The sequence below is a fragment of the Mastigoproctus giganteus genome, chromosome 9 (assembly GCF_048544385.1).
Source record: "Mastigoproctus giganteus isolate SK-2022 chromosome 9, ASM4854438v1, whole genome shotgun sequence".
Classification (NCBI taxonomy): Eukaryota; Metazoa; Arthropoda; class Arachnida; order Uropygi; family Thelyphonidae; genus Mastigoproctus; species Mastigoproctus giganteus.
The window spans coordinates 175563768-175583975 of NC_143583.1; the positions used below are offsets into that span (position 1 = coordinate 175563768).

The 20208-nt window shown below is 34.2% G+C and overlaps 1 protein-coding gene across 1 annotated transcript in view; it reads right to left on the reverse strand.

Moving 5' to 3' along the window:
* The window catches only part of LOC150080899 (protein O-glucosyltransferase 2-like), a 127553-nt gene that overhangs the window by 74663 nt on the left and 32682 nt on the right, over positions 1–20208 (reverse strand). The window contains exon 4 of the mRNA XM_090380974.1: positions 288–365. Within this exon, the coding sequence (XP_090237100.1) occupies positions 288–365 (78 nt within the window). The remainder of the gene's footprint in view (positions 1–287; positions 366–20208) is intronic.

Below are 20208 nucleotides of genomic sequence, written 5' to 3' on the forward strand. Positions count from 1 at the left end.
ACTAGTACAAAGCTTATTTATGAAGACTTCCTTTGTGATCCATCTGGTTTGACATGATGAGAAAGAAGTGCTCAAAATTAAAAGCTAAAAATTAATGTTAGCATTCCCATTGTGAAAAGTTTACATTTTTCTCAAACAAGAAGTCTAATTTGCCAATACACAATTTAAAAATTCTAAGCTTAGCATTTATTACTCATACAGACCATGAATTTCACTGCCTTAAAAACAGATCTTAATAAAAAAAAAAAAAAAACTTAATGCATGCTGAATAATTAGCAAACATTTACCTTACGAGCAAGAGAAAGAAGAATTTCATCCATGAACATGCTAAATCCAACATATTTCCCATAACATTTTCTATATATCTAAAAGTAAAGATCATACTTATCAGTACAAAATATATTTTTGCAGGTGGAAAAATTAATCTTTTTAATCAGGAAAAAAAAAAAAAAAAAAAAACTACACTTGCATTTGGCAAAAATAATTAACTGATTATAACCAGGGCTCCCATGCCTGGGTTTTTTGATTGTCATCTGGGTTGATAGGTTTTTTTTTTCACAAAAATATCTCATTATCTGGGTTTTTTCGGTAATTTTTAATTTTAAGTCAAAATTTATTTTTATTTCTTGTAAATACAATAAAATTTAATACATTTAATAAGTTTACAATTTTCTTAATTGTATATTCTAACAATACTGATCATAATTTTTAATACCTCAAGTGCTTGTACAAAATACTACAAATGTAAAAGGATTTCAAAGTTTTCACAGGGTTCTACACTATGGTTTTCGTTCGTGTTACTAACATGTATGCGCAGCCTATTGAGCAGGCGGAATTATTGCATTATTTGGTGTGATTTTTAAATTTATGTGTGTACTGCATACAGTGATATAATAAATTTAAATTGTAGTGACTATTTCTATTTTATGTTAATGGATTATTGCTTTATTTTTTATTTTATAGAACATTTTTAAATAAGATAACTGCTAACTAGCCATACCCACAAATTGTCCACAATGTCTGAAACTTGTTCACCACAGAGAAAGATGAGTAAACGGTGGTATACTCAAAATTTTAGGAATGAATGGTTAGAAGATCCGGAATTAAAGGATTGGTTGAAAGAAGACAGTAATGAAAAAGGTGTGTCTTACTGTATTTGTTGTGAAATGAAATTAAAGAATGCCAATAAATCGATGTTACTAGCACATAAAAATACAGTTAACATAAAAAAAGTGAAAATATTGCTAAGACAAGTTCAACGTTAGACACGTTCTTCACAAAAAGTAAACCTACAGAGAATGAAGAATTAGCAAAGGCAGAGTTAACAATTGCTGCACTAATTTCTGAGCATAATATTTCATTTGCGCAATGTGATCACCTCATAGAAGCATGTAAGAAAGCATTTCATGATAGCAATATTGCGAAACAAGTTCAGATAAAGGCGACTAAAGTCTCTTATCTTATACAAGATGGCATAGCCTATCATGAAAAAAATATATATTTCTAACATATGTAAAAACAACAAGTTTTCAATGAAAATAGATGAAAGTAGATTTATCTTTATCGCAAGTTCTAGCTGTTGTTATTAGATATTTTGATATTCAAAAACTTGATGTTGTAGATGTATTACTTGACATTGATGTGTCGAAAATGGTACTTCAGAAGGGCTTTATCAAGATGTAAAAGATCTTTTCATCGAAAAAAACATTCAAATAAGTGATCTCGTTGGCTTTGTAAGTGATAATTGTGCCACTATGATGGGTACTAAGAGTGGATTCCAGTCATTGCTAAAACAGGATGTACCATCAGTATTTATAATGGGATGTGTTTGCCATTCTTTTGCATTATGTGCTAGTCATTCAGTCAAGGTACTACCCATCATATCTAGAAATATTTATAAAAGATATCTCTTGTTATTTTTCCTGTAGTAATAAAAGATTAAACGAGTTCAAAATGATTCAAGATGTTGTAGATACTGCTAAGCATAAAATCCCCAAATTAGCACAAACATGTTGGTTATCCCGTGGCAATGTAATAAAAATTATTATTGAGCAGTGGGATGCATTAGTTCTTTATTTTCAGTCTCAATCAAAAATTGACAAAATCGATGGTGGAGGGAATATTTACAATACTATGATCACCAAAGGAACTAAGCATATGTTGTTGTTTTTAGGATATGTACTGGAGAAAATAAAATGCCTGAATATTGAATTTCAATCTGAGCATTTCAGATTGCACTTACTTCATTCAATGGTTTTAATTGAGTATAAAAATATTCTTAGTTTTTTCATAAAAGAAGTCATTACTTTGTGCAAAGCTGGTTGAAATTGATCCAAGCAATGCAATAAATTATAATCCTCTGAATAAAATATATTTGGGAGGCCGTTGTATTATTAAATTCAACACCACTTGGTGACAGTGAAAGCAGGTTTAAAAATGATTGTTTAAAATTTCTTGTTGAACTTTGTATGGAAATCAGAAAAAGATTTCCTCTAAATGACAATGGAATTATCGCCAGTCTCAATGTTCTTGGCCCAGCAGTGATACATGATTGTGCCAAATCGCCATCCTCAATTTTCCATTTAGCAATGCAGTTCCCTCACCTTGTTTCTGAAGACAAAAATAGATCTTCTAGATTGAATGGAGATCATTTCATTTAAATCAAGATTTAGATCTCTCTTACAAAACCATCCCTGAGTTTTGGTATCTGTTATGTAATGTAAAAGATGGCTTTAATAATTCTAAATATGAGATTTTATCTAACTTTATGACCAGTCTAACTACTTTACCTCACTCTTCGGCAAGCGTAGAAAGAATCTTCTCCCAAGTAAAACATATAAAAACAAAAGCCACAAACTCCCTTAAACCAGAAACTGTGAAAGATCGACTAGTGGCAAAACAGGTGATAAATAGATCTAATCAAAATTGCTATATATGGAAACCTAAATCAGAATTGGTAAAAGAAGTCATACAAGGAACTTGTCATAAAAGATAAGAAGAACGTTTGAAAAAAATGAAAGAACTTCAAAAAATAAATGTGGAGGGAACTGAATGGGATGAAAATTCTGATTACAATTAAATAAGAGATATTTATGCATGGTAAGTTTTATCTTATTTGTGTTGCTATACTATATGATGAAAACTAGGTTTTTTTTGGGTTTATTTACATTGCAATCTAAGTTTTTTTTAAAATTAGTGAGTGGGAGCCCTGATTATAACCTACAAAATCTTATACTAGTTCAGTAAAGTATACTGCCTAGCATACTTTTTTTTTTGGCAGTGCAGCAAAAGCTTGTGGCTTCCTTAGTGCATACGGCAAATACTATTACTAGCTTACTCTCCTCGCCCAGTGTAATACTTAATTACACTGAGTGATTCATATAATAAGCATAAACAAAATATCAGTTCTCATCATTCTCTCCTTCTGGGAGACAATGAGGAGAACTGATTAATCATTCTTGATTAATTATACAGTGAAAAAGCCAAAATCAAAATAAACAATGAAGCATTTTAATTGTGAGTTGTAATACTGCAGATATGAAATTAATATTTCTAACAGCAGTCATAGAAACTACTACTGCAATAAACTGAGACTGTGTGTGTGGTTGACAAATAACTGGAATAAAATTATTAAGTGGTAGAATAATAAAACTAGCCAACAAAAAAAATATATTTTTTCATACATCTGGAGAAAAAGTTTCCAATCCTAAAGAAAATTGATCCACTGGTTTCAAAAATACGAAAATTATGTCTCTATCATATCTCTATTGAGAGAGATGCTGAAATTTTAGCACCTTTTAATGAACAACCAATTTCAAATACAGTAAAGCATCAGTTATCCAGAATAATTAATGTCAGATCTTTTCTGGATAACAAAATTTTCCAGATAATCGAGGGTAAAATAAAATTAAATAAATTCTGTTATAATGTATTAAGGTAAAGGAAAAGACTAAATAGCGTGAAAAAAAAATAAATTTATTTAATTAAAAATAATAACTTATACATAAAAATTCGCACATTTATATATGTATGTATATTCGGATAGGTTGTTTTACTGCAAATTTTATGTGGAAAAAAAATTTAAAGTAATTTTTTTAAAATAATGTTATTGTTATTTGGTTTTTAGGAGCATTAGCAACTAAGGCCATATTGCTCCAGGATATGCGGTGGTCATTCCCTTACCTTTCCACATCCTCCGTATTTGGTGGTGATGGGCTCGAACCCCAGTCTAATCAAGAAGCGTGTGCTATGCACTGCTGCTCCTTCCCACCTGGCTACGGAGGCGCCTTAAAATAATGTTTGATCATTTTTTTGTTTCGTTTGTTGTTGCGACCTTTTCTTGCTGCTAAATCTCTCAAGTTCCTTAATAATATCAATATGATTATATTGCATTCTTCCTGGTTTTCTGCCCATTTCAGTACTGTTTCTTTTCATTGCCATTTTACAGTAAAAAAAAAACTGAGAAAAATAATAAATTGCACAGTTTCGGACCGATATTATTTTTATAGAATCTGGAGCTAAACTAAACATATGAAATGAAGAGAACAAAATGTCATGGAAAATTGGGTTCATGGGAGCGAATGACTAAACTCTTATCACTCATTGTTTCTGAGATAACCCATTAGTCCTAATCCAACATTTCACCAGATATACGACTTAAAAAAAAATAGACAGAAATACTCTCATAGCATAATAAACATTTGTTTCAAATACAACCATTAATAAAAAAAAGAAAAAGAAAAATCAAGCGTCCAGATAACTGACATTCCAGATAGCCGACGTTCTACTGTATCATACAATAATGCATGTGCTGTCTTAAAAACGAGTCATATTCATTTTAAAATACCTTAATCAAACATATAAACACACCACATACATTCTTCCTTAAAAATGTTTGCCATTCAGAGAGTTTTCCTTATATTCCACTTTGCTTTCCTTTTAATTCTGAGTTAGGCACACAGGGTTGATGAGACCCCATACAATTCAGCAATTCTGGCTTCATCTTTGATCAGCTTCATTTTCTCTGTTAATTATCACACAATCAGGAAAAATTCATAATTAAGTTAAATTAATTATAGACATATGTTGAATGGCATCAGTTGTGTAGAGTTATTGATAACAAGCAGAGCCAGAACTAGGGTGGGGCGAGCAGGGTGCCAGCCCCAGGTGCAGCATTTTAAGGGTGCATTGCTTAATTTTTGATTTAATTACAGTCAGACCTGTGTTTAACAAACTTCTTTATAGCGATTTTTTTGAATTCCTTTTGGTAATTACATTTAAAAGTTTTTGTAGAATGAAGAAAATTTCCATATAACGAACAGATTATGAGTGACTTTACTTTGTATGGCCTTTATGCAATTTAAGCAATTAGAAAGTGCAAGTTAAGGGCTTATAACAAAGGGATTACCATTCCACAATGTAAGTGGAACGTAAAATGCATGCAGCCCCCTATCCCACATAACAAGAAGTCATGCTAGTCAACTGCTTTCTATAGCCAGTCAGAAGATTAAGGCATATTCCCGAACCAGATAATAGCTTCTGGTCAACTTGTGTTCTTTGTTTAAAATAAAAATAATTTTATTAAAAGAAATACTGCATTATCTTTGTACATGCTACTTATAATTCTGGAAATTGTTATTTTGTGAGAGTGAAAAAGATTATAAATTCGGCATTTATAATCACGTTTTACAAATTTTGAAAATAACAGTGAAACTCCAATTACAAACTTCTATAAAGTATGGTCCGTTTTGTGACATCACCCTGAGCTTTTTGGTTTGTCCTCCAGTGGTTAGTTGATATTTCAACAGATATTTGAAAAATCATGTTTTATCAATTCTGCAGGATATAAAACCTTTAACTCCTTTACAACTTCTCCAAATTGTTCATGAGTATTGTCTAATAGAATCTTATCCAAATATAGAAATAGCGTTATGAATTTTTCTTACCCTGCCTGTAAAAGTAGCATCTTGTGAAAGGTCCTTCATACCAAGAAAAATTCAATTAAAACAATACACCTTCATTGCATATTTTTAGTTTATGTTATTTGTTAAAAGTACTATATTTCGCAATATTTTGTTTCTATGATTTTATACTAGATATATAAACAAACTATCTGGTTTTCTAATTTCTTTGTAGTTATATGTACTTTCTTTGTAGTTTAGAATTAAATTCTCTGTAGATATAAACGAATATTTGTAAGTTTCTTTATCTTTGATATTTTTGTTTTGTTATATTCATTGTATTATTTAAATTATTTTATTAATAAATATATGCAAATCGTAGACCATTGGAATGGTAATTTTTATAAATTCATAAAGACTGCAGAGGCACAGCAAGGGGGTAAATTCCCCCAGGTGCCAAGCTTCAGGGGCACACACACACACACTGAAGGAATTATCTATCACAATCAGGGGTGCCAGGAAGACATGTTTCCCCTGGGCATCGACAATCCTAGCTAAGCTACCGAAAGATTGCCTACCTACATATAATGGGGACGAACTTATAACACTTTTGCCCTAGGCATAGAATTGCCTAGTTCTGGCTCTGATAACAAGACTGCTTTACTGCCACATGCTTTCCTGCAATTGGTAATGCTATCCAGCTTTATCACATTGAAGTATTGACTAGAATCAAACCACCAACATGCACATGTATCATGAAACAAATTTTTTTTTGATTTTTCAAATTTTTGCACATGCACACAGAAGGATTTCAATTTTTTGCATGCTCACTTACAAGTCAAAACACTCTTCCACCATGACGGTATTCCAGCAATCTTGATACCCTTGCTCATCACTTACATCTCCAAAATTTAGAAAAAAAAATGAGATGAGAATGAAGAAAATTAATGTTTAAAGACATTTGGCAATCTATATCTTTATAACATTACAGCAATGTTGAAACCAGGGATTCATAATTATCTTCTTTCCTTCCAAGAAATCCATGCACAAGTGGATTTAAAAAAAATCACCATGTTGCTAGTTCAGTGCCTGTAACTTTTTTTTTCAAACACATCATCTTTGAAGACAGTTAATTTGAGGCCCATCTGAAAATTCCTTCTTTTAAATTTTGCATCTGTTAAATTGGGAAACACTTCCCTCAGGTAGTAAAATATACTTCCTTCTTTATCCAGAGTCTTAAAAAAATTCTTCATTAATCCAACCTTTATACACAAAGATGGAAGAACTTTCTTTTGTGAACCAAAAGAAAGTTCTTCCAGCAGAACCATGTTTTATATTATCTCTCTCCCTCATAAAGATCCCTCCCTCTTTTCCCACTGCTGCACAATGTTTTTCTGTTACACAACTATCCCACAAACATAGACATTGACCAGTGAGTAATCCAATTGCCTTAAAATCACCACAGATATTTCAAGCAAAGTCACAGTACTTTGCCTGGAATGGAATATTTTTTTCTCACTCAGGATCTTGAACATACAGTCATATGTTTCTTTCAAGCTAACCGCATGAAATAGAGGAAACAATGGGAACATATTTCCATTGTGCAGCAAATCTGCTTTTAAACTTAATTTTGAGGCTACAATAAATATGTGCCATTCATTAGGATTGTGTTAATATATAGTTTGTTCAGAAGATCACTAATATCTTTACAGAAAAACATACCATCTTCTATAAAGAAAGATTTTGAAAACACTGTGACTAGGGATGTCAAACCATTTATAACCGAAACTGGTTAACTGGTTATTTGAGCAGATTTATAACTATTCAATAACCAGTTATTAATGTCTGGTGACTGGTTATTTCCTTTTTTTGATGCGTTATAAAATTTGAATGGTACTCTACTGCATAATTGAGGCACTTTTTGAGGCACAAATTGAAAATCGAGGCACCAGCTCGTCGAGCACCCACAATCTGCCCTTTATCGAAGTGCAATAAATCCTTCCTTTTACCCATCACACTTGGAATTTTACTACCTACTGAATCACTGACACCTTATCTATCTACAAAGGTTGACTAACTCTGCACTATCGTACCTCACGTGGTCAATGAGTCGCATTCAGTTTTCATAGGGATGGTCATAATTCAGTGATCACTCAGTGCATGTAACACTATACTGGAGAGCAATCCTTTCAAAACTCAGAAGCATAGCATCCAACATTTGAATTTCAAAAAGTAGAAGATTTATTTTTATAATTTTTACAGGGAGAAAGCAGGGTTTTTTATTATCCACTTGTCTTGAAATTAAATTCAGTGAAAACAAACATATTTAACATTAAGACAGAACTGTTATGTTATGTTATGTTATGTTATTTGGTTTTTAGGAGCATTAGCAACTAAGGCCATATTGCTCCGGGATATGCGGTGGTCATTCCCTGACCTTTCCGCATCCTCCGTATTTGGTGGTGACGGGCTCGAACCCCGGTCTAATCAAGAAGCGTGTGCTATGCACTGCTGCTCCTTCCCACCTGGCTACGGAGGCGCCAAAACAGAACTATTTACCAGTACAGTATACTTTAAAATATTAGAGTACCCTGGATCTTTGTCTGTGGGTTTCATTCTGGGATTGTCAGACACCAACTGATTACGACTGCTTTAAGGAAGACACTTTTTCAGACATGCCCTTTTGATGGAAAGGATAAAACGATGAGTCAAAGTTTCATTTAAAACAATGACCCTGATGCCTACTTGACTGTCAAAAACATTTCCAAAGTTCCAGTAGAAAGAAAAGATCTAAATTTATTTATTTATTTTCTTTTTTTTCATAACACAATATTCTCAACATGGTGGAAAAAAAAAAAAAAAAATTTACACTGTAAATCAATTCTTTCTTCTTTTATAATAGCTTCTAGTAGGTTCTCACACTGAAATTGACAGAACTATCACAGAAAAACATCTACTGCTTCATCTCCTTCTTCATCTTTAATGATGCTCAGCAGTAATTGGAAAATTGTCTGCAAAAAATTTCAAATTCAAATATGATGCACTGAAAACTGATAAATTTTATGCTCTATGTCATGTGGTAAAAGAGTATTTTCTCACTGAACACATGAAAGAAAGCTTCTCCCCCTTGGTTTGGTCTCTTTTTGACCTTGAACAGTAGAACTGTCCATAACAAAATAAGAATGATTTATACAGGAATTTTACTGGTAGGGATAAAGAGGTACAGTAGAATGTCAGTTATCCGGAATAATTTGAAAGGCTGATCTTTGTTTCTTTTTTTTTTTTATTAAGGGTAGTAAAGTAAGCACTAGTTATAGTGATTACATCTGCAAATTGAATTTCGATTCTAATAAGCAAAAAATCAAGTTTACTACCTGTTTATAACAAATTGTACAAACAAAAAGCCCAAAAACTGAAAACTACAAATTGTTTTTATTGTGACCTCAAGAATTCTATGTGACCTTCAGAAATGTGCTGTAGAAAAATATCAGAGACTACTGGGTTTTCTTGAAAACCATGAGTGAATTTCAGATTAGTTTAGCTCCAGATTCGGCAAGCATAATATCGGCCCGAAACTGTGCGATTTATTATTTTTCTCAATTTTCTATGGAAAAATGCGAACAAAAAGAAAACGCGTAGTTTTAATATTGCAACAAAAAACAGAAATTATTAATAGAATTAGAAATAATTTTCAAATAGATATTTACAGTATACCCAGTATAAAATAAAATATAAGTACAAATTCAGTAGCTTTCGGAACTCGTGTCTCTTTATCAACTGACAAATTTGAATACATTACAAGCAAAGTGTGGCACGTTACTCATTCGTCATTGTTGTAGCACGGACGTGTGCTGCCTTGCGCCAGTGATCATCCATCAATAAAATGGTCGTCTCTAGGATGGGATGTATACGCATGCCTTTCTGGCGATTTAATGCCTTAGGGTTGTTTATTATGTTTAGTGACTCTAGCCATAGGCGGTGGCGAAAGTGTCGCGCGTGGTCTCATATGGATCGTGCCTGCTTTAACTTCAGCCTACGCACATTAAATTTGTGGATATCCCATCTCCACCGTAAAATCAGGAACGCTGACTACAACAAGTCCAGACTGTTACAACATATACAAGGTAAGGTCTCGCCTATTGTATTTACAAACCTTATACATACCATCTGCCATCGGGCTAGTCAGACCTCGGATACCTACCGTTTACGCCAACAGCGCAAGTTCATAAACTTGAGCATAGAAACTAACTCCTTAAAGACGAACACTCGTTCAGACGACACGACTTCTTTCGTCTTGAATCTAAGTAACAAACAACTGTCCAACGAGCAGCTGAGTGTTTTATCAAACGGTATGAAATTCGCCGTTATACCATCGAAACCTCCCATCACACAGCTCGCTATGGGTATAGAAGCCAGTATTACCAACCTTCCCGAAGAAACTGCCAACGAGATCCGATTCAAGACTGCCGCAGTCCTCCACAACACTCGAAAAACGTGCTCAAACCTCAACCACCGCCAACGTGCCGCCCTGTCATCTATAAGAAAAGACAACTCCATCGTTGTACTTCCTGCGGATAAAGGGCGCCGGACTGTTGTGCTGGACCGATCAGCCTACCGAGAGAAAGCCTTGGCCCTATTACTCGATCCTAACGTATATGAACCTCTACCTGATCCTCCCGTTAAAGTCTTGAAACGTCTGGAAGCAAATGTTAATAAACTTGTCCACGCATGGCTTAAAGATAAGAAGATCCCGACCGCGACTCACCATCTTCTGCGTGCTACTGGCTGCCAACTACCGCAATTCTACGGATTACCAAAGATCCATAAACCGGGTATTCCTCTCAGACCTATAGTGTCTTGCTGCAGTGCCCCAACGTATGAACTGTCCAAACACATCGCGAGCCTCCTCTCGCCTCTTATAGGTAATACATCTCACACCGTTAAAAACAGCAGTGAATTCATTAACATCATTAAGGACATTTCAATCCCTGATAACTCTGTCATGGCATCATTTGACGTGGTTTCTTTATTCACCTCGATTCCCGTCCAACAGGCCGTGCACTGCGCCAGAAGGCTCCTTGAGAGCGACTTAAGCCTCCAATCCAGGACGTCACTATCCACTGATGACATCTGTACCGCCCTCAACCTATGCCTCTCTAGCAGCATCTTCACCTTTGAAGACTCACTCTACAAACAAGTACATGGCACTGCTATGGGTGCCCCTGTCAGTTCCGTAGTAGCTAACATCGCCATGGAAGATCTAGAGGAGCAGATACACCACGTTGTAATAGGTGTAGATACGTCGACAATATTTTTACCATAATACCACGTGGTTCTGAAACGGTACTACTAGAATACCTCAACTCTCTATCCAATTTCATCAAGTTTACCGTAGAATCAGAGGTGGACGGTTCGCTCCCGTTTCTGGACGTGCTAGTGCATCGCGTAGGCCCACATCTAGAGACCTCAGTATACCGCAAACCCATGTGGTGCGGTCAATTCACCAACTACGGGTCCGGCCACGCTCCAAGCCATCTCAATAGCACTGCCCGCACCCTGTTCTCCAGGGCCTGGAGCCATTCCAGCACCGACACAATTAGACGTAACGAGATCTCCCGTGTGAAGGCGGACCTAACCAGATGCGGTTATCCATCCCATGTACTAAACAGATGCTTGTTACAGGCACAAGAACTTACTTCCAACCCAAGACCTCCGAAGCAAGTCGGCATATCATCCGCCTACATTCCGTACTATCCAGGAGTGTCAGGACGTATCTCGAAGATCCTGAGAAGTTACAACATCAAATGTGTGCAATTACCAGGTAGGAACCTACGTTCACTTGTCTCCAGTGTGAAGACCCCTGTCACACCTGTCTTACGCAGCAATGTAGTGTACCGTATCACCTGTAGGGCCTGTAACAGTTGCTACGTAGGTGAGACATCGAGACGTCTCCAGGATCGCCTCACGGAACACGACAGAGCAATCCGGCTTGCCGAAACTGACCAGTCCGCGCTTGCAGAACATTTTTGGGCTACCAACCACGATCTTGACCCCAAGCGCGACTTTGAGATAGTGGACCACGCGCGACACTTTCGCCACCGCCTATGGCTAGAGTCACTAAACATAATAAACAACCCTAAGGCATTAAATCGCCAGAAAGGCATGCGCATACATCCCATCCTAGAGACAACCATTTTATTGATGGATGATCACTGGCGCAAGGCAGCACACGTCCGTGCTACAACAATGACGAATGAGTAACGTGCCACACTTTGCTTGTAATGTATTCAAATTTGTCAGTTGATAAAGAGACACGAGTTCCGAAAGCTACTGAATTTGTACTTACATTTTATTTTATACTGGGTATACTGTAAATATCTATTTGAAAATTATTAAACTATGGACCCCAGTACTCCAGGCCCATTTGTCACTAGAATTAGAAATGGTGAAAATTTAGGAAATCTCTCCAAAGAATTTAATGTGGAGACTTCAACAATTTACGACATCAAGAAAAACTCCAATGCTATAACAGAATTTGTGTCGATTATGAATAGTGAAGGAAGAGCTAGCAGGAAAAAGATGTCAAAACCTGAAAATGCCACTTTAGAGAATGCACTTTATTTGTGGTTTCTTCAGAAGCGATGTTTAGTGAACCAGTGTCTGACCCAACATTGTGTGTTAAAATCCAAAGCATTGGATTTTAATAAAAAATTAAGAGGTAATGAAGATTTTAAGGCAAGCGCAGGTTGGCTGAAAAACTTTAAACTGAGACACAGCATACATGAACTAGATATTCAAGGCGAGAAACTTTCTGCAGACGAACTGTCAGCAGTGTCCTTTAAAAATAGGTTTGCTTCAGTTATAGCAAATTAAGAGAAAGAAACGTTTATAACGTTGATGAGACGAGCTTGTTATGGAAAGCATTACCGAGAAAAGCTCTAGCCACTAAAAGAAAAATGCCTACGCCAGGTTTTAAGATAAGAAAAGGACAAGTTACAATTGTTATGAGTGCAAATGCTACTGGGATGCACAGATTGTCCTTGTCCATTATTGGTAAGTTGAAAAAAACAAGAGCATTTAAAAATCTTTCTAATTTTCCTGTTTTGAAAAATCATAAAAATGTCTGGATGGATGTTTCTGTTTTCTGAGACTGGTTCATAATTTTTTTTTTAGGCAAGATTAAATAAATTTAATCTTACCTTACCTTCGATTATTCGGAAAATTTGGCTATCCGAAAGAGGTCTGACATCAACTATTCCGGATAACTGATGCTCTACTATAGTTATTCTGCTGTATAAGGTAATGGTTAGGCTGCATCTTGATTATTGCATACAGGTCTGTAAGCCTCACTTTAGGAAGGATATGAATTTGCAAATATGGATCTGGGAATAAAAGGGCACTCTTACCAAGAAAGACTTCAGTTCTGCAAATTGCAGAATCTGAAAACTAGGCAACTCCAAGGAGATATGATTGAGATGTTTAGGGCTTTGAATACATATAAAGAGGAAATGAATTTAAATTAAGGATGGTTGCATGATAAATGTGCAGAAATTTTCTTTCCATCAAGGGCTAGTTGACAGGAACAAACTTCCATCTGGTATTTTATGGAAGTGGGTAGTTTGAATAAATTTAAACAAGAATTAAACAAATCATTGAAGGGAATGGACATATGATGAGCAGGTTTTTTTTTTTTTTATCTGGCTAATGCTCTAATACTAATTTATTCTATGGTAATCAACTTCCAAGGGGGAAATGGAAGATTTAACAACTATAATCAGATTCTCAAACACTGGCATGCACTTAAAAAAAAAACAAAAAAACCCCCTGCAAAATGCTGTATTCAAGTGAAGAAAGGAACATGAAGAGACTTTCTACAAGTATGAGGACAGTCTCCCTTAACTTTTTGACTTGCCTGGATTGTATTGGACTACTTATGCCAGATATATGAATTCATTCATTTTTCTCAGTCCCTTTTGGATCATGAATTATGAATCAATGCCACTCACTTGTGATTGTTTGCTGTACTTTCAACTTCGTAGCTTTTAAAAAATCTTTAAAATTGTCAGAGGTTTGCACCGTTCTACCAGTCTAGTAAAATATTTACCTAAAGCATAGTTGCCAACGTCTAACTTTCGAAAAGTTGGAGATTCGGTAACTGTAAACAGGAGTGAAAAACAGGAGAATTTTTTGGCAAAAGCAAGGTTTTTTTAACACTTCAGTTATCACATGGCTTTTTTAACGTCATCAATTACATGGATGACTATTGTCTTCCAATTTAAAAATTCAATTTTGTGCTTGCAGATTTCTTTTTTTTTGTAATCTCATAAAAGATGTTCTTAATCTCTTCAGAGATGTGATATACTGCTTTTAATCCCTTGCAGTCTGGCATTATTTTCACTGCTTCCCCTGTAGTCTAGCTATAACAATAAAAAAAATTTAAAAATGACTAATTGAAATGTGATGTTCTAAAATTATTTATTTCTGGGTTTACATGAACTAATATATAAAACAGCATGACAAAACACTAAGAATTCTAATTCAATATTTCTTTCTTTAAGAAAACATTCACAAAACTTTCCATTCAGATAATCAAGAATATATTTTACTTTAGAGACCCTACTTTGAACTCCTTTTGTTTATACTTTTTGTGGGTGAGCAGAAATGCAACATCTACAGAGAAGGGCAACAAGATTGGTGAAGGGAATGAAGGGATCCTCTTACCAAGAGAGGCGTAATTTCTGAAAACTGCAGTGGATGGAGACTAGGCACCTGCGAGGTGATCTGATTGAGGTGTATAAGGCCTTGAATGGGTTGAGCATGCTGAATTCTGATGGATTCTTCCATTTGTTCAGATTACGAACCTAAGGGGGCATAAATTCAAATTGAGGAAAGACAGCTGTAGAATAGACATGCGGAAATTTGCCTTTAGCCAGCGGGTGGTTAATTGCTGGAACAAACTTCATCTGTCGTTGTGGAAGTTGATAGGCTAAATAAATTTAAGGAGGAACTGGACAAACATTTAGAGGGAATTGTTGTGTAAACTTTTTTTTTATTTTATTTTTTGGCTGATGCTGCATAAGCTCATACGCTTGCTTTCTGGCATAACATGCCACTACTACCTCTTCAGAATTCAACATCGCATGCAGAAATCTCTTCCTGCTAGATACATTCTTGAAAAATTAAATTGAACAGTCTGTTCATTCTTCAGAATAAAATTTTTTTGTCAGTTTTTTCATTCAGTCCCATGTTGATAATAAAAAAATAAGAAAAACACCTTTAGTTCATTTACTTTACTGGTAAGATTTTTTTTTTTTTTTTTTTTTTTACCTCGTTTATTCATCACGATCTAACAATTTCTCAATTTTGTCAACAGAAAGAACTTAATTCACAAGCTCTTCACAGCACATCTAAATAACTCACTCTAACACAAAGTATAAATTAATCTGTGACTTCTAAACTGAAAAAAAAAAAAAAAAAAAAAAAAATCCACCTGCTATTAACAATTTAATAGAAACATCAATAAACATTAGTTTTTAAGATCATTTACATGAAATAAAAAGGGATGGTAGCAAAATAATTGTGCCAGCACAGCCAGAAAACAATTTTCATAATCAGAAACAATAGTCACAACAGTTGCAACATCATACTGGGGTAAGACTAAAAAAAAAAAAAAAAAAAAATGCCACCCACCATCTAACAATTGAATATAAACAGCAATAAACACAAATTAACTTTTCACATTGTTTATATGAGGCGTTTAAATATAAGATCAATATCATACCTTTATTATAGGAAATCTTGACCCGGCACTCACATCAAACTAATCCGATTAATGTAATATAAAATCTATAAGTATTAAAATCTTAAAAACCACGAACATATCCCAATTGAAGGATTGCTGAATTATATGATATTATATAAAAAACTAAACTTGTCTTCAATTCACATAGTCTGCCAGTTGCCACCAAGGAAGAGCCAAGCGACTTTCATCAACCGGTGAAATACCACCACTTTGCTTATTGGAGGCTTGAAGCGGTGAAACCCATGTTTAGTCTCTAGAGCAAAGTTTCCGGCATCCCCCTCCCCCCATACTTCTCTTTCAACCCATGCACGGTACTAAGTACTATAGGTTTTGATACTTTTCGTTTGGGGGTTTCACAAACAAAAAAAAAAAAAAAAAAAAAAAAAAAGTGCAGCCAATGCACATTAACTTACCCCAAACTAAACCTATATGCAGTGATCATTCCCTGACCTTTCCGCATCCTCCGTATTTGGTGGTCACGGGTTCGAACCCTGGCCTAATCAAGAAGCGTGGGTTACGCACTGCTGCTCCTTCCCCACAGCTATAGGTAACTTGGTTTTATTTAACATTATTGCATTACTATTGATCAAATCCCATAATGTGTCGAGCGAATATTTAACATCTACATTAGTATACAGTGAGACAACATCAAAGGAAACCAACCTATCATCATTATCTAACTTTACATCTTTTAATGTATTAAAAAGAGAATTGGAATCTGCAAAATCTGCAAAATAAAGTTAAAAGATATTTGCATTCTAGTGATTGGAATTTCTTAAAATCTGTTATTGAAATTAGAAAACGAGCATTAGAAAAAGAAGTAAATACTAGACACATAAACAAAATATAACGTCTAATTATGACGAGGAATAGATTTGTTGTTCAAATGTCCACCTATTGAAGAGTAATACACAATCTTATAGTATTGAACATACGACACAATGCATGGGTGGGAGGTATTAGTCATATTACACATCATGAGGCAACTGGTTTGGTTACACCTTACAATGATTTATTTCGAATGAGACAGATACGCAGGAAAATAATACAAACATTGGTGTTGTTAATTTATCCACTGTTCAATAAATCTTTTAAGAAAAGGACTTAATTATAATCTGCCACTGACACAACTTCCAAAAAAACAATCAGTAGTTGAATTTGAATATGGTTTAAGGAACACTAAAAATAAGGAGGAATTAATACAGCTGATAAATAATGTTATAAATAATTCTAAGGATCCTAATATACCCAAATTATCAAAACAAGAAAGAATCGGATTACAAACCTTAAAGAAAAACGATAATATTGTAATACAAAAAGCAGATAAAGGGGACACAGTGGTTGTCTTAAATAAGGATTACACTGATAAATTGAAGAGCATCATATCCGATAATTCCACCTATCGATTGAAAATTAGAAGTACGTTCGATAATTTGATTAAACAGTTCAATAATACTTTAACAGAATATAGAAGAAAAGATTATATTACAATGGCAAAATTAAAGAATCTTAAAGCAAGAACTAACAATGTACCAACCTTGTTTGGACAAGTTAAGTTACATAAAACAGGTTATCCAATTTAGACTGATCGTTTCCTAAAAAAATTCGGCTTTTGCGTCTTTAGTGTCTTATTTATATGAAATCATAAAACCGTTACGTCTTACATTAAAATTTAGCATAAAAAATTCTGATTCTCTTTTTAATACATTAAAAGATATAAAGTTAAATAATGATGATAGGTTGTTTTCCCTTGATGTTGTCTCACTGTATACTAATGTAGATGTTAAATATTTGCTCGACACATTATGGGATTTGATCAATAATAATGCAATAATGTTAAATAAAACCAAGTTACCTATAGCTAAAATATTTCATTTAGTCAGATTTCTTATAGAGGCTAATTATACTGACTTTCAATCGGATACTTACGGACAAATTTTTGGCCTTCCCACAGGGCTTAGTCTGAGTGGTTTAGTAGCTGAAATTTATCTCAATACTATTGAACAATTACACTTAAATCCGTATATTCCCAGGTTAACATTTTATTGTAAGTATTTAGATGATATCCTTGTTATTTCACATGAAAACAATGTAAATAATCTTATGAGTTCTTTTAATAATATACACACAAGACTTAAATTCACTTTGGAACAAGAAAAATCAGGTGAGAATTCGATAAACTTTCTTAACTTTACATTAAGAAGGGTTAATGATAACATACACTTTAAAATACATTGTAAACCTACTAATATGGGGAAATTTTTTACATTATTCGAGCAACCACCATTTTAAGTATAAAAGAAGTATCATTTTTAACCAATTTCACAATGCATATAGATATAGTTCTACACAAGAATAATGACGAACTCAGGGAACTTACAAGAATTTTAAACAGGGGATATACACTGGGTATAATTAGGAACATTCAATGACAGGCAAAACTAAAATCTGAATCGGTTCCAGTGATTAAAAACACCACACATGAATATTTTATTAAAGTTCCTTATGTACAACAATGGTATGAGCAGCTTTTTAACATTTTTAAAAATACAGAATCCAAAATAGTTGTACAACCAATAAGTAAACTTCAGACAATATTGAGGGCAAGGAAACCAACCTCTGTCTCTAACATGGAGCAAACAAATATTGTCTATAACACTGCTTGTGGGGAGTGCATCTCCCCACAAGCAATGTTATAGCTTGTGGTTCTACATCGGTTCTACCCAAAATTACCTTTCGATGTATTTACAACAACACAAGGTATCTGTGAGGGCAAAAAGGGCAGGTGCATCTGAACTTTCCTTTCACGCCATTCAGGAGAACCACGTTTTTCTGTTTAACGAAGCTAAAGTAATTAATTCACAGAAAGGATACATAAAACTGTTAATAGCAGAAACACTTGAAATGAAATGAAATTGTTGTTCTTATAAATGTACGGAGACCATATACTATTTGGGACTCCTTCATGCGCATGTGTGAATAGCATGATTCACATTGGTTAATGGTAATAATCTTGTCACAATGTGCCTATTTTAAAACATAAGAGAGAGCGGATATTGTTTTTTAACTCGTTACTTCTTGTGGGCACAGTTTACGACCGAAATACCTGGTCATGTATTAAAAAGTTCAACCTTAGAATATTTTAATATGGTTTTAATTTAATATAGTTTTAACCCAGTTTGACAATTGTCTTCTCTTTCTGGTCTATCAATGCTAATAGGTGCTAATAGGTTTAGTTTGGGGTAAGTTGATGTGATTGGCTGCACTTGGCTCTTCCTTGGTGGCAACTGGCAGACTACGTGAATTGAAGACAAGTTTAGTTTTTTATATAATATCATATAATTCAACAATCCTTTAATGGGATATGTTCGCGGTGTTTAGGATTTTAATACGTATAGATTTTATATAACATTAATCGGATTAGTTTGATGTGAGCGTCGGGTCATGATTTTCTACAATAAAGGTATGATATCAATCTTATATTTAAACAAAAGTACTTAAAGTAGGAAAAACTGAGCTTTATCACTCTTACATTTTGAAATCTTAGATTTATATGAAGTATAAATGGAAAGAGTACAGTAATTGAACCATCACACCAGGAAAACAAACTTCATAACTGGAAAGGTCAACAATCTGAATAAAACAATCGCCTGCTTAACATCAATTAGTATTTCAGTTTGTTTATATAAAGTATAAATAGATGGCAGTACAATAACTGAGCCAGTACAGCAAGAAAACATTTCATAATCATAAAAAAGATGGTTGCGGTGCCTCAAACATCTGCACTGAAAGACTACAAAAAAAATGCCACCTGCCATTCACAACTGAATATAAACATCAATAAACAATGAGATAACATTTTTCAAATTGTTTATATGAAATGTAAATAGGTGGCAGTAAACTGCCCCAGCACAGTGAGAAAAATTCCATAAGTAGAAACGCCAAAGGTCACGTGGCTGTGACATCAGATCGTAAAGGATTAAGTTTCTAGGAGAGAGAAAGCACTATTTCAGTAATCTGATGATCACCACAGATAGAAAATATTTTAGTATTTCACTTACATTGAACAAGAAAAAAAGATGACTATACATTTTGAAGAAACATTTCTCTTGAAAAATAACTAATTTGTTCTTTTACATGATGCACAGGTAAATTGAAATGTAGAATAGTGGAAATCTATTTTCAGATTCATTGCAAATAGATTTCATGCACATATGTTCTTGTTTATATTTAAAAGAGTAAGAGATTACCTCTATCTTTTGTGTAGAATGCTTCCAGTCAATGCTCTCCAAATGTAACAAATAAAATAACTTAATGAATTCTTTCACTCACAGAAATATGACTGATTCAATGCGCAACGGAGTCGAAAGCCGAGAGCCCCATCCGACCCAGAAGCACATCAAACCAACTCAGCAAGACCATGAGTGTGAGAAGATATTGTGTCAGAATAAATAATTAAAATTGGAAAACTGCTTATGAGAATAAATAATTCAAAATTAAAATCAC